Source organism: Oculina patagonica, chromosome 5, assembly GCF_052425735.1.
Source record: "Oculina patagonica isolate OP01 chromosome 5, crgOcupat, whole genome shotgun sequence".
NCBI classification, from domain to species: Eukaryota; Metazoa; Cnidaria; class Anthozoa; order Scleractinia; family Oculinidae; genus Oculina; species Oculina patagonica.
The window spans coordinates 12199471-12216092 of NC_135762.1; the positions used below are offsets into that span (position 1 = coordinate 12199471).

Here is a 16622-nt window from a genome sequence, read left to right on the forward strand (position 1 = left end):
AGAGGACGACCAGCTCTGACATGGAAAAGAACTTTGCATTCAGAGCTAAGGACCATCAGTATGACCTGGGAAGAGGCAAAGAATGTAGCAAAAGATCGCGAGAGATGGAAAATGGTAGTCAAGGCCCTATGTTCCAGAGGGAACGAAGAGGAATGTGTGAGTTTCCAACAAATACAATTAGAATTTTTTATGTAATCAGCAATGCCTATTTAGACAGTTTTTTTGTCTGTTATAGCTGTTTTATTTGAACTTGATCATGTCACATAATGGATAGGTTACTCAATTGTTGGCATTGTCATTACTACTTGACTTCAAAATCTGGAATCATTATTGATTATTGGTGGTTTAGTGAAATCAAGTGTTTAAGTGAAATCAAATGAAGCAAACTGAATGAAAACTTCAAGGAAAGTTCTACGCTAAAGGTATGACATATTCGAACATATCTTGAAGACACTGTTTTAGTCTATCAGGAAGTCATTGGCATGGAAGAATTTACAAAATAGTAGGGCAAATTTTTAAAATGTTTGCTTTAAAATATTCAATCAATCAATTTTAGAAAACGCTCCCATAGAAAGTTTTCAAACTTTCCGCTCTTGAACTTTATGGGTAAATTGAATTATTTCAAAAGTTAAGGTCTCAACGTTGAGCAAACTTCTGATATACAAAATCCATAACGTCGTCGTTTCGTTGCTATAGCAACACCAATGTCAATCAAATCTTTTCTTTTGGAAAATTTATTCAATGTCTAGTAAAAATTTTTGTGCTAGGCAGCTTGCCCGACCGACATCAAACAGTGCAGTATCAGCCATTCAAAGTCGGGTTGGTGTGTTTCCGAAAGGTCTGATGAGACACCGAATTTGCCTTGATTCGTTATGCTAAGACCATATACCAGATTCAAGGTGGCATCTTAAAGAAACTGGGAAAATCTGGCTCCTAGATATTCAAACATCTTTCACGGATATGTTTTTTTTAATAAGCCGAAAAGAGGTTTTAAGAATGCAATCTATTCTTTTGAAGAAGAGTATTAATACACAATACTTCAAACAGCTCATGCTAATTCGTTTTTTTTTTTTCGATTTGTGGTTGTTTTTTTTTTTTCATCTTACCTTTGGGTAACTCGCAAATAAAAGCTCTCTTACGCGTCCTTACAAGGTCATTAAATTCGCCTTGATGAGTAGGCGGGTAATCCTTTGATATGACAGCCACATCTCCATCACCAGAAGGCTCTCCGTGTGACGTTTGCCATTTGCTTGCCAGGGTAAATGGGCTATTATTTATCCACTTCCAAACTCCTCCCACCTTATGCAAACCAATATGCCATTCATTGGGTACTCCAATGTATTTCTTTTGAATCTCTCCGTTAATAAACTGCCATTCCGCTAAGGTTTCTATGGAAACTAGGTCACCACCTTTGTTTTGACATGTGTTTCGGTTGTTATCCCATGAGCGCCCTTCTTCTGCGGTCGAGATAAAGTAGCAGGTGTTCCCACGACATGGATTAACGCTTCCTATACCTAATGATAGTAACAGATGTGAAGTCAGCTGAATTTTAGCAAGAATGCTTAAATAAAAAACACTGTAAATTAATAATGGACTAATTAATGTTTTTACCGATGGCATTCACGGTTGTTGTGGAACAATGTTCAATTAAAGGTCAAATGAACAGAAATTTCAAAACGCCATTTTAACCAACCAAACACTAAAACTATCCATTATTGAGTGAAATTAAAAAAACAATTGCTTTCTGAGCCTTAAAGCGCGAATTACAGCAAAAAAAATACGAAGATTTCCGAGGGGTTCACGAAAACGTTTTTGAATGACTGCGCACTGAAATGGGAGGAATGGAACGAGTTTGTGACGTCATAATTGGTGTTTTTGAAGACGACTGCAGACCGATTCCACAGGCCGCACTGATTGTCAAAGTTCGATACAATAGAGCGATCTCGCAAACCTCGATTCTTATATGCTAATTAGAATCGTTAAATGCTAATGAGAAAGAACAATAGAGACTCCTGATTTGTTTGCATACCAGGGTATGTACTACCTAAAAGAGAAAGAATAGAGTCTTCTGAATTGTTTGCATACCAGCGTGCATACTACCTATGTCTCACGAACTTGGCTTCACACTAGAGCTCGAAAGTATAATCTAAGTGCACTTGGAACCTACTTTGAGTGTGAAGGGGTAAAACGTACTTACTTGAATTGTACTTGGTGACCATGAAAACTTTCGTACTTCAAAGAAGCCGAAGTACGCCGCCAAGTGTGGTCTACACCACACTTGACAACGCACTTGACCAATAGGAAATGTAAGCCAAATGAAAGCGGCGGGCAGCGTTGTCACGATTCTGAAGACGATTGACAGCTTGTACCTCAAGTAATGTCCTTTGTCAAGTGTGAAGCAAGATTTTGTAAAATGCGACTTGGGATTTTCACGTGGACTCGAGTCAAGTGTTAACTTGAAACTAACTTAGCCTCTAGCGTGACGCCAAGTATTTTATGCAAAACAACAGCAAACAAAACTTGAATTTGATTAGGCTACTTTTGAGCTTTAGCTATTTTATTTACAAAAATATGCGCGTCTTTGAACAACAACCAACAAACAATCAACTGAAAAACGGCCCAACAGAACGAAATAACTGCTTGAAATGTCACTAAACAGATTTATTTAAATTCTAAGGTTCGGTCTGTGGAATCGCTCTGCGGTCGTCTTCAAAAACATCAATTATGACGTCACAAGTTTTTATTTGCGACAATTTTTCCGAGCACTCTACGATTTTGAAGGCCTAAAAACGCATTTTTCAACATGCAATATCTCTGCGATGCAATGTCCGATTACTTTGACACTTCGGGATATGGATATGCTAATTTGGCTCTGAATAAACACACGGGCAAAAAAAAAAATCGAAATTTCTGTTCATTTGACCTTTAATGTTTATTTTGTGAAAATACCAGTACTGTAATGTTTCTCAGCTCCTACAGAAATATGCAAGCTTTGGGCTCGTTAAAATCGCAGGTTACATAGGCATCTGCTAGATTTTTAACAAAAGTGCTGTAAACCGTATTAAAAAACTTGTCTGCTGAAAGAAATGGATTCACCATTTGAAGAACCCGAAACTGTTCAGTTAGATTTAGAAGGCCATTCAGAAAAAAAATTGAAATTTGCAATATTTTCATTCGAACCAATGTGTAAAAAAATTTCATTGAAGACTACAGGTAACATAACGCTCATTTTTTTTTCTCCTCGAACAAGAGCCAGCTGTCACGAGAGGAATAAGACCTTAAAATATAAGGAAAAAAAATTGGAAAATACTGCATAATCAGAGAAATTCTGTAAGCATGATCTTTCCTCTTAATCAGGGTGGGTGGGGGGGGGGGGGGGGGGGGAAGAAACTCCCTTTGTTTCACGACTCAAAACGTGGTCATAGCGGTGCCAGGCAACCGAGACTGCACCGTAGCTATCGAATGGTTGGTAAGGGCGTAGTGAATAGCTTGATAAAGTTCATTGTTTAGTTCATATGTTTTGGTCTTGACCGTGCACAAAACACAATAGCAAACTTGCATTTTAATTGCTCCTTTGAAGTTTGCCGGACATCAAAACAAGCAAAACAACAAACAATGATAACGGTGACCAGTATGGCAAAAGTAAGGCTTGCGAATTATACTTATTAAAAATAACTCCAATGATTCTGAAATAATTTTTCATATTTTGTTTGTTAAATTTCAACCGTGATAAATTTTTCGCTTGTTATTCCACGCCGCCAAAACATTGTCAGTGACGTGAAATATCAGGTGAGAAATCTGACTGGCCGAAAAAAAATCTCAGCGGCGTAAAACATCAAACGCAAACACCGCCACTATTCGCATTTCAAACGCACGCAGTCATTGATATCATAACTATGTTGATATTTAAATCTCTCTGAGAAAACAAAACTTTGGGTTGACGTCTTTCTTAGCAACAGCTTGATTGACATAGACTCGCACCGTTTCCAGGCACTGCTATGTCTTCAAAGAAAAGTGCCGACTTTCTTTTCTTCCCCCCTGCCTTTAATAAAGAAGTTTTGCTGAGTTCCAAAGAAGAATCTTGGTTTTCTACTGCGTTATCGCGAGGTAAAGTGGAGAAACAAAATGTTTAAGTATGGCAGATTGCCTTCATGCAAACCAGATTTTAGACAAAAATTGTTAAAGTGTTTTTAATTGACCCTCGGACGTACAAGGGGTGGGGGGTGGATGCCACCCCCCATAAGGTTTTTCGAATTTTTGAAAGGAGGATTTACTCTACCATGCTGAAACTTTCAGTAGCTGTTTATTCATCCCTTGCGGAAATTTTGATATGTCAATCACGTATCCATGATATTTGACGTTGCCATGGCAACGTCATAAATAGAAGCAGATCTGGCCAAAAATTGTCAAATTTAACATTTTTCTTTAGTTTTTCCAGTTTGAAACAGAATTGAACAATTTTTTTATTATTACATTCCATAAGCATTCTGGCTTGATTTTGCATCAGTTTTTGTTATTTTCTGACTTTCTAAGAAAATGGTGAAATCCAAGATGGCGGCTCTGATGACGTCACAGCCAACAGTGCACTTAATAAAACGAAAACAGTGAGGATTGAGTTTGCTTGTACAACCGAGGGTTAAATCAATAATGAAGTTGTTTGCAAGATTTTTTGATGTCCTGAAATTGATAGTCGTTATCTTTCAACAAATTAAAGCAAATTAAAACTATCGCCCTCTTGGTAAAAGGTATTTTATGGTAATAAATACCTTATTACTTTGAAATTTTCGTGACACGTTTATTTCGCGATTTTGAAGTGCGCATATTTCGCGACACATTTTAGTGATTCTGCGAAAATTTTGTATTTTGAATCACTTTTATTTCGCGTTTTTGAGTAAGACACAATTTACATTTCCTTGGCAATATTACTTTACATGCCCTTGAGCTAAATAAAACGACTTCATCAAAGGAAAAATATCGTCAAAATTAACAAAAACCAAGGGCGGGACTAAATCTCGGCAATAGCAACAACAGAGTAGTTCTCACGATGTCTACCGTACATGCTTGTACGTGCAGGAGTTATTGTTCTTGAGTCAATTGACGACAACATCCATTAAGATTGATAATTCCTTCCTCCAGTGGTATGTACTAAACTGATTCTTTCTTGATTATTGCCATAATGTGAGTCACTTTAATTTCGCGATTTTTTTAAATCGCTCGCGAAATTAACGTGTCGCGAAAATGTAATGTAACAAGGTATTTTACAACATAAAAGGAACTCTGCAAATAGCTACGATAACGAAATATTTAATTTTGAATAACGAGGGTCTATTATAGGGGGTCATTCAGTCCCGCAAATAACTGCGCTCAAATACCTCGAAACAATATCAAAGTGCCCATTTCGTGTTATTTTTAGTGGTCAGCAACAAAAATGAAAGTTGCGTTTTTGTTTAAGTCGAAATTTATTTCCTCATAGGAAAATAGCACAGAATTGCCGGCGCTAAATTTCGGCTGCTATTTTCCTTCTTAGATGACAGCGGTTCATCTTAGTTCTTGTCTATTAAGCGTTATCCGCCCTTTGAACATCTGCGCCCCGGTAGATAGCGTTATCCGCCCTTTGAACATCTGCGCCCCGGTAGATGGCGTTATCCGCCCTTTGAACATCTGCGCCCCGGTAGATAGCGTTATCCAACCTTTGAACAACCGAAGCCAGACTAGCACAAGAACAAAACACAGTGAACCCATCCAGCATTCAAACCCGGACTGCTCGATCGGGAGTCAAACGCGCCTAACTTATATATTATTTTTTAAAACCCGTATTCAAAATGTTTGTAGTAATTCTGAGTAACAAACGCCTCTCTTTGCTCAAAATTCATTTATTTAAAGGAGCTATGTCACGGTATTTGAAGTAATTTTTCTGATTTCTTTCAAATTAAAGGAAACCTCAAAATAATAGTTTAACAACGTAGGAAAACAGCATCGGAGAAATAAAAAGCCGAAAATAACCAAGGATGGTTTCGACTGGGCAAGATTAAGGCAGGTTACGAACGACAAACTTAAAAAAAAAAACTTGCCAATTTTTCAAGATGCGTTGTCCGTGACGTAGCTCCTTTAATTTATTTATCTTGCATAATTAAAATCCATCATTAAAACTGTTCGGGGGGCGGGGGGGGGGGGGGTAATTAAAGACTTCACATCTGCGTATTCCGTTTGACAAAAAAAGGTTTTGCAAATTGAAAAAGAGATTCGCCTACCAGATGTACTCGGCGGCGACTCAATAGTTAAATACCTGTTGGTGGGCTTGAGGTTGAGGGTGGTTTGGCGGTTGTGAAAACATCGGAGATATTACTTCGCGGATCTGAAATCGTTCCATACAGAATCAAAGACCAGCTGTAAAGAGTACCTAGAAATGCAAGGGGAAAACACATTACACATTACACCAAGAAATGCAAGTGGAAAACACATTACAGTGTTAAACACAGGAGTGAAGAGAAGTAATTTGCTGTACTTATTCACGTCTTGCTAGGGATAAAAATGGCTAGTTTCTATAATCAAACTGTTATTTTACCGAAGTTGGAAAGTTTACTCCGCTCAAGAAACATATGGTTTGGTTTGGTATGAATTAACTGTGTGATGATAACAGATTACTTATTTTGAGTTAAAAATAAAACTTAAGGTAAAAGCTGTTAAAAATTGATTCTAAACGTTTTCGATCTGTTCGATCATCATCAGAGTGAAAAAATCTGCATACGCTCATCGTTCTTATAGTTCAGATAACACCAGTTATGTAATACCCGTTCCCATTGGGAACAAGGTGAGGTCCAGTGATTGCACTTGTTTGTTTAGTTCAGGGTGGTAGCGTGCAATGTAGAATGCTTCTTTTATTCTTCTTTTTAACCATGAGTGGGCAGTGGTTAAAACATTCCACGTGAACTTGTGATTAGGGTGTTTTCTGATGTGCTTGGCTGGCTCTGACTGCTTATTGACATCTGAATGTTCGTTAACACGAACCTCGAGGTTGCGTGCTGTTTCGCCAATGTATGTTACTCCACAATTACACTTGCCTTTGTAGATGACGTGTGACGGGTGTGTGATTTTGTCTTTTAACTTGAATATTGATTCCGTCTTGCGTGTTTGCCACATTATGAAGAAGTTAAACCTCCATTTGGTGTACATGTTAAGCTTCTTTAAGAATTTCCTACTTTCTACTTCATTTGTTCTGCAGAAAGGGATGCGAATTCCAAGTTTAGGTCTTTCATCGAACCAGTGGACAGGAATTATTGTTTCGTCGCTTTTTGGGTTTTCAAAATCGCGGATGACTTCATTCACCAATTTCGTGGGGTATCCTGCTTTGATGAATGAATGTTTGATGGCTTTGACTTCTGCTTGCCAATTGGTGGCTATTCTTTTTGCTCGATGTAGGGCCCCTAGAATAGTATTGCGCTTCCACCTTTCTGGGATGGCCGATTTCCAATGTACTTGTAGTTTACCCGGTTTTTGGTAGACGCTGGTGGTGATCACACGTCATCTACAAAGGCAAGTGTAATTGTGGAGTAACATACATTGGCGAAACAGCACGCAACCTCGAGGTTCGTGTTAACGAACATTCAGATGTCAATAAGCAGTCAGAGCCAGCCAAGCACATCAGAAAACACCCTAATCACAAGTTCACGTGGAATGTTTTAACCACTGCCCACTCATGGTTAAAAAGAAGAATAAAAGAAGCATTCTACATTGCACGCTACCACCCTGAACTAAACAAACAAGTGCAATCACTGGACCTCACCTTGTTCCCAATGGGAACGGGTATTACATAACTGGTGTTATCTGAACTATAAGAACGATGAGCGTATGCAGATTTTTTCACTCTGATGATGATTGAACAGATCGAAAACGTTTAGAATCAATTTTTAACAGCTTTTACCTTAAGTTTTATTTTTAACCTTTTATCGGCGAAATGTATATACTTATTTTGAGATTTGAGTAAAATAAATGGAACTTATATTTACCTGTACTTGGGTTTTTTGGGTCAAAATCTCCAACAATCAGCTCCCATTTTCCTATGGGACTCTCTCCCCAGTTAAACAGGGTTGTAATGATCCAGTTTGTCAGGTTTTTGTATCCTGTCAAGTTGTCGATGACGCGTTTTCGAGTCAATGGAGATATCGTACCACTCGGTGCCTTCAACTGAAGCGACAAGTCTCCACGGCGCGTGAAATCAAGATTGACTTTGACTTGTACGTGCTCTAGGAATTTGATTGCACAATTCCCAAATGTTACTGAAAAAACTTTATCCAGACCTGAGATGGTTCTGTAATTGAAAAACAGTTTGTTAATCATGACAACGGGTCAAATAACATCGGCGTTTATTCACTAAGGGACGGACCATTAGAAATAGTCCTGCAAGGGAAACTTGACTAAAAAAAATTTCTGCAAGCGGTTATGCTTAAAAATAATTCAAGCAACGTAAGAAAAAAAATCCTGCAGACAAGTAGGCCTTAAAAAAACATTCTTGCAAGGAAAATTTTTAACACGCCACCCCCTCCCCTCCGGTTATTTCTAATGGTCCGTCCCTAAAAGCGAAGCGCGCGAGGTCTAAATATAGAATGCGAAAGATGATTATAACCCCACAAAGCTCAGACAACATCAGCATATTCCGAGAGACATGGTGGGAATCTTGGCGAAGTTTCTGTTTAGGAACACCGGCTGTTTAAGAAAGTGTTATTGGAAAATCGTCCGCCATTCCGGCTTGTTTGTCTGAGTCTTTTCTGAGTCATGACGTCACTCGCGCGTTTCGCTATTGGTGAGTAGGGGTGGCGCAGTGGTGTGAGCACCCGCCTCCCACCAATGTGACCCGGGTTCGATTCCCGGCGAGTTTGTTGTTGGTTCTCGCCCTTGCTCCAACAATTCGATCGGAAGGGGCACAGATCTGTCAGTCGCAAGACTGTTAAGTGCAACCCGCGTAAAATATCGGAAATATCAATTAATTTAATTTATTTATTTAAAAAAATGGAAAGAGAAAAAATTAGGGAGGTGTTATACCTGAATGTTAAATTTTTTCATAAATGTTAGCACCAACTCTCACTGCCTTGTTGATGTCCCGTCCCGAGGGAAACAGTTAGTTTTGTTTTCACGAGAGTCTCGTGAAAACACAACTTACTGTTTCCCGAGAGAAAAGACATTAAGTAATGTTTAATAAAATGAGCAGCAGTGTTTTATCAAGTTAAAAACACGAGGCGCATCCGAGTGTTTTAGACTTGATAAAACACGAACTGCGAATTTATTGAACGGCTTAAAAATCTTCTGATGCAGATCAACTCATTCTTGCACTGATATTTAGATTTGGGGTTATTTTGGCCTAGAAAATTGGACGTAAAGTTTAGCCGTGTCTTTATCAGATATAAAGACACTCATTAAACATTCATTTCTTTTGTATTTTTTTTATGAATTATTAATGAGTTTTTAAGTGCTTTGTTATACATCCAAAGGACAAATTAAACAAACGAACGAACAAATTTGTGTTAACAACAGCACGCCTGAACACGACTTTCTTTCTTCCAAAAAACACTGCAAATGTACGACAAATACATCGCAAAATACGTACAAACGAAAGCAAAGAACCGACTTACTTTCCAGGCATTTTCGAAGTCCTTCTGCTCTAAACGTTTTTTGACTTCGTGTTTCAAATGAAAAGTAGAAAGAGCTCGTTTTAGCTTCAAACTGTTCCACTGTGTTTTATGAATTTTTAAAGAACTGGCGACAAATTTTCTGGTATCGCCGAGAAGTGAGCCTGAAAAACAAATCTTAATTCTTACTTGTTCTCATCACTGCCTTTAATCTCACATCTTAGTTGCGGAGGAACTGGTTTCCAGTCCCTTGCTAGGTTCACCATCTTAGCAGCGTCCATGAGCCCGAAGCCATAAAACTTGCTGACGCGTAAACCAGCTTTGTTTTGCACCCAATGGCCTCGTGCTAGTGGTACTCCTGAGACTCCTGGTGCTGATCTTGCACTGTTAACTATCACGTGCTGCACGTCACGCCATGTTAAGTCAGGGCTGTAATAGAAATGTAACTCGGCAAATGTTTGCAAAACACGTGCAAAGACACGCCCATATAAAGCCGTCCCGACTGTTGAAACATCTCACTACCTCTTGTTACCGGCCTTATGTATTGTTGGCGTGATGGTTAGCGCACTGGACTACCGTTTGAGCAGTCGGGGTTGGAGTCCTAGCCATGTTCAGTGCGTTGTACACTTAGGCAGGACACGAGACACGAGAGAATGATTTCTTGCTCTATTTTAGTAACCGCCTGGGAAGAGGTGATAGTGTCGGCCTTATAAAACACTCCTAACGGGTAATGTACGCTTGTTAGACCCGACTTTCTCCCCCCTTTCTCATAGTTAGGCATGAATATTATAACAGCCTTACTTTGCTTGCAGGGTCAGTGCAATCAGGCCTGACGCCATGGCGGTAGCTGCTGAACTTGTTCCAAAATCATCAACGCATCCTCTACGATTGTCAGCGGTTATCTAAATTTGTTAGCAAATAAACAAATGTTAGCAAAACCAAGAACACAAACATAGCCCTTCGTCTGGCTGTCTGGGAAAGGATATACAGTCAACTCTCTCTTAACGGACACCTCTATAAGACGGACACCTCCATAAGACGGACACCTGGTGATGGTCCCTGCCGTTTTTCAGTCATTTTACTGTAAGAAAACTCTCTGTAAGACGGACACCTTTCTAAGACGGACAACGGACACTATGAAACCGCCAACGGACACGCACAAAAAGTTATTTTTAAGTGAATTATACTTCAAAACTTGTTATCGACATATAGCATAGTAGGTCAGCGCCTTTAGAATACCAAAATACCGCTAAAACGCATTACTTCTTTTCTTAAACTTGTATATGGGCACCAAAATTTCAGTTTTCTACTTACAGTATTAGCGTTGTTGAACAAGTTGAATTTCTGATATTATTTAAGTTCCACTTTATAGGTTTTGCTAACGTAAGCGACTAAAAACAGACGTGCACTCGTTGTGCATAGCCGTTTAGCTTCATTGTCTCAAAATTTCTGGTGTCACGTTACCTCGACTCTCTATAAGGCGGACACCTCTCTAAGACGGACAGTTGGGGCCGTTAGTTTTTCGTTGGTGTTTTAATTTTCCATTTTTCTATTTTATTAAATCGGTTTAACAGTGCTTCGTGGTCACGGAAAACTTTATCGTGAAATGAAAACAACTTTAGCTCACCAGTAGCGGCATTGCTTACCCTGAAGTGTACTGAAGTCTCCTGTTATTGTATAAAACACATAGATTCCATTTTGCCGTGGGGCTGTTCAGTTTTAAATCACAGAAGATGTCAAAATGTGGTAAGAACATCAGTGACCCACTCGGCTAGCGGCTCGTGGGCCACTTTTTTTGTTCTTGCCACATTTTGACGTCATCTGTGAACTATAACTGAACAGACGCACGGCAAAATTGAATCTATTTGTTAAATGGAAATTATATGAAAAAATGTTACTGAAAGGAAGAGTTTGTCGGTCAGCAAACTTTTTTTATACAAATGTCCTTTTTTTCAACTTTTGAACCCGGTGGCACAAAAACATAAGTGCTCTAAAATTGCCAACTTTTCTATTGTCATCACACCTTTTTCTAGCCTCCAACGTAGAAGTTCTTCACTTATGTCCAGAAATGCACGCTGTTGCGATTTTTACAAATTTTACGATTTCTAGTTGCGGTCTTGGGAAAATTTTCAAATTTTAACGATTTTTCGCTAAAATTTTTCACCCTTATGTTTTAAATAAGAACGAATCGGCAAAGCGGCGCTGCGGATTTTACAAAATTTGCAAAAATTGCGGGTTTTACAAATTTAACGATTTTAACGATGTTTCGTTACCGCGCTTTTCGAATATGCGACTGCATCTATTGAAAAGTGTGTCGGCTAAACCTTCCAAACCCAGCGTGGCCAGCCAACACTTGCATGTATACCTCGTTGTATAAGCGTCTGAAGCGAAATTACACGCTCTATTCCTCGTTGTAAAAGCATACATGAAGATATTCTAACTTTTCTAACCCGAATTTGCAACCACCACATGCATGTTTACCTCGTTCTCTTCGTCTACAGACTCTAGCCTGTGTAGTTTTTGGGCTCATATTTGGGAAATGCAAAAGGCGCGAGACACATTTCCCAAATGCACGCCTGCTACGAAGGCTATTACCGCGACTCAAGCCTCTAAGACATACAGCTTAAAAACTTCGCCAAAGGTCAACTGCATGATCGCGCCGCTCACGCTGTTCGTTTGACTGAGTCGAAAACGGGTCGTGTATAAAAGAAAAACCAATCAATCAATCATTTTTTACCATGTCAGCAGAAGAACATTATCGCCAAAATAAACAGCAAAATACCTAAAAACGTAAATTGAAACTGATTGAAAGATCAGTGATTGACAAACTATACACTATTAATTTTAAAGCATGCATTGAAAGCCTTTAACATGAAATCAATCAACAATATGTTTTTCTTGTTCTTCTCTCGTGTCATGGGGAATGCCAATGGAAAAATTTCAAGATCAAACGTTCTTGGTCGCATCAAAAATGTCGTATTTTCGTGTACGTGTATTGATATACCATTTTTAAAGAAATTGTACCCCTTTCGTATACCTTTTACTGAAAAAAGCACCCCTTTCATATACCTGAAAGACTTGGCATAGACATAGAACACGACGTTTTCTTATCATTTTCATGTAGCGCTCAATAAATTAAAATAATACAGCCATAAATTGCATCTGTTTGAAATAATTTAATTTAAGGCCCTATTTCCATACAATTCGTATACCTAAACTTGTGAAATCCCTACCCATTTATATACCTGAAGCCTGAAAAAGGTACCCCTTTGGGGCGGAGCCTCCCCGCATACGGTAGGCCATTATAGCGACTGCCCCCACCCCCCGGGGTGCCGATTGTAACTGATTGTGTGACCAAGGCGACATCACTTTCTGCCTAGCGGATTCTCGTAATTTTCGCAGATTTCGTAAAATTCGCAGTTTCGTCGAGGGCCCTCCTCAACACTAATTTATGCTTTTCTTGCGATTTTTAAGAAGTATCGCGATTTTCGCAATTTTCGTAACTGCATGCATTTCTGGACATATCTCAAGCTCTTTGGACTCGTCGCGCAATCTTTTCACCCCCACGAGCTTCTGCTTAACCCAAGGCCCACTCCCGTTTGACGGCCGTCGGCCAATCACGGAAGGAACGCGTGAAAAGCCCAAAAGACGTATGCGCTGGAAGCTAGTGTTTTTCCATTCCTAGCAGGCATTTTAAGTACTCGTAACTTGGTTCTGCAGAGGGGTTTCTCTGTCAATCAAACTCCAACAATTGAACTGAAAATTAAACAGGAGCAAACGTTCTGGAAGCTTCAGAACAAAGCACAGACAATGATTTGCAGCGCCATACCAGTTTCACTTTGACCTTTGTAAAGCGTTAAAATAGCCTCTTTACATACACTGTCAAGTGACTTTGTCAATCATATACATCGACCGTGGTACCAAATGAATATTAGAAACGGTCAGATGATATTAGTAAGTTTGCTCACTTTAAGACCATCGATGTCTAAATGTCAATTTTTATTTAAAGCGGTTTGCAGGGAAAGAAGTTGCTAGGTGTTAAATTTTGCTATCCAGCAAACCGCCATAGAATCTTGCACTTTTAAAAACTCCAGTGGCCTCAAAATTGGCAAACGTTAGTTTTTCATTCCACGACTGTTTGTTGCTATTGACAAAGTCACATGGCAAGGGCAGTAGTAATGTACTACACTCTGAGGCAAATTTGCCTTAGAGATGTAGTACATCACTACTTCCAGTGCTGGATACAAAATATGGGACAAAAATGGATTCAAATATTGGAATCAAATATTAGAATCAAAAACTGAAATTCAAACCCTAGAAAACCAAGCCTGTAAAACCAAGCCTGAAAACATTCTTATAATCTTTTTTATTTTTTTACTGGCCTGAATTCTAATCTGGAAATTAAATCTTGAATACAGTGCTGGCAATACGCGATAGCTTTTTTGGCAGATCATCCGTTTTACCTAAAATTTTAAAAGGATCAAGCCTCGCTCCATCTTTATCCAACTATATATTAACTTAAGTTTTTAATTTTTTAAGTAGAATATTTTTGTATTAAAAATGAAAATATGTAAACCAAGCAAAGCAGATTATTTTTGACAATATTTAAAATCAAATGCTCTTATAGTTTAATTGAAAACTCTTGGATCTTAGTGGGTTTAAAAATCAAATCGCTCGCTCTGCTCAAACCCTAGGTCAAATTAATATCCATATGGTATTGTATTTATACAGTCATCTGATATGTGCTTAATGACTCGTTTGTCATATCCAAAGCTGTATACTTTTTCCTCATATTTGTTTACAATTTGTTTATTCTGTCTGGTTATTTTATTTTCATTTACTAATGTGAGTTCTTTGATTTCGTTCTTTACAATTTTAATCATATTTGCGTGATTCAGTATCTGGGAATTTTCATGGTTTAACCTGAAACCTTTAATAACACATTTCTGTTTATTATTTCCATATGTGAAACTGTAATTCTTTGGACCTCCAGAAACGAATGAATTATTTATAGCTTCACCCTCTAATTCATCTGTTAAATCACCTAACATATCACCTGTTTCTATCACCTTACTATTTTGGGATTCGATATACACAATACTATCTGTATCAAAATATAATACCTGTTTATCCAAATAGTCAAGTTTTTCATACAACATTAACCGTGCACTGCTAGTCGTGAAACAGGCTACATAGATATTTGTATTATAGGAATTATCAACAAACTGATCCTTATAAGTGTAACTCATCTGTACCATCTCATCAGTTATGAAATTCATGTTTAAATTACCTAAAGTATCGTCGAGAACTACTTGATAAAATTCATTTATATCAGTTACGTATTTACATTGATTCATGTTATTTCGTTGTCCAAATTTACCCCAAAGTGAGTTCAAGCACATTTTTGCAATAGCTCGTAGACCTGAATTTTCATGTAATTCACCTAATTCAATGTCTAATTTATTTTTGACTTTATTTCTGAACATCATTTCTTCTTTGTCATTTTTAAAATTATATTTTGTTGATTCGAGTTTTAACTTCAGGAATTTTTTTATATAACCTTTGAATAGATCATCGGATGACTTCTCAAAATGCCAAACCTCATATATTTTTATAATTTTATAGCCTTTTTCAATGGCCTTATTGACCTCATCTGTTGTCCATGTGCCTACAAATGCTCGTTCATTTTCACTATGTTGGCATCTTTCTTGTTGTTTTGATTTAGCACATGATATACACAGAGGGAACATTAGCTTTTCAGCCTTTTCACATTTGATTCTCTGAGGTAAAACAGGATGGTATAATTCTCTTGGGGGTAAAATTTTGCATTTTATGAATCCATACCATTTCTTATCGTATTTTTCTGGCGATATAATTTTTTCAGGATGACCTATGGGATATTTTTTGTAGAACTGAACTGATGGATACAGGGAACAAAAATCAACATATTTACCACATTCACCTTCTTTGAATTTATACAGCAGTTTTACAGCATTTGTTCGTCCACCATAGAAAGCATCTCTCGGGTTTAGTGGGGCAATCACTTCTCTATTCCAATCATTTTTATAATATTTTTGGAAACATTTATCATTTTTTAATTTACATTCCCACATTTCAATAAGATTGTAACCAGCAGATGTTATTTTGTTATTTTTAGCTTGTGTTTTATTATACAAAGTGCCCATATCGCATTGATTCTTATTATTGATAACATCAGGTTTGTAACAATCTGGACAACCATGCCAGAAACAACCTTGAAATTCATAAACAGTATTTGTTTCCTTACAAAAACCATCAACTTTTAATTTGTTAGTTTGATGAGTTTTTCACCTCCTGCCAAAGCATGCTGGATCTTAATATTATTTTTCTTGCTTATGTAATCAAGCCATGCAATACTGACTGCACTATGGTTTTCTGTTTGAACAACATTATCAACCACAGCTATAGTATCTTTTGGCATATAATTACCTCTGTAAATAGCCATGCACACCCCAGCAATTGTGATGTATTTTAGTGGATCGATATTTTCTTGGATCATGAAATCTTGTCTGAATTTTAACATACACCTTCTTAATATATCAACATCTGACCTACAGTATTCAATTATTTCTTTTTTGAAATCGAAAACATAATTTTCCTTTACACGTTCATCATACCATTGTAAAAATTTTTGTCTATCGTGGGTTTTCATTTGATTATACCCATAATGCTTTTTAGAAGGTATTTCTCCTATATAGTTTTGATTACAAATTTTGTTGAAATAATGTGGGAAATATCCTTTTTTCAGCTCATCTAAGCCAAACGTTTTTGGAAACGATGATAAGGGTTGTTGAATAAAATTTAAACTGTCGATTATTTTGATTCTTAATTGTGAAATTTCCATCATCATAATTTTTGCACCATTGTAAATACAGTAAGGTTTAAAACCATTATCAATACACCATTTAAGAATAAAATGGGAGTCGTACCCTTTGGAATTGTGAGCCAGAAGTGTGTATC

General features: G+C 37.7%; 1 protein-coding gene across 1 annotated transcript in view; it reads right to left on the reverse strand.

Moving 5' to 3' along the window:
* The window catches only part of LOC144655513 (proprotein convertase subtilisin/kexin type 4-like), a 47994-nt gene that overhangs the window by 5126 nt on the left and 26246 nt on the right, over positions 1-16622 (reverse strand). The window contains exons 9-13 of the mRNA XM_078515757.1: positions 10425-10525; positions 9813-10052; positions 8007-8308; positions 6287-6400; positions 1107-1514 (exon numbers count right to left, since the gene is read on the reverse strand). Coding sequence (XP_078371883.1) covers positions 1107-1514; positions 6287-6400; positions 8007-8308; positions 9813-10052; positions 10425-10525 — 1165 coding nt within the window. The remainder of the gene's footprint in view (positions 1-1106; positions 1515-6286; positions 6401-8006; positions 8309-9812; positions 10053-10424; positions 10526-16622) is intronic.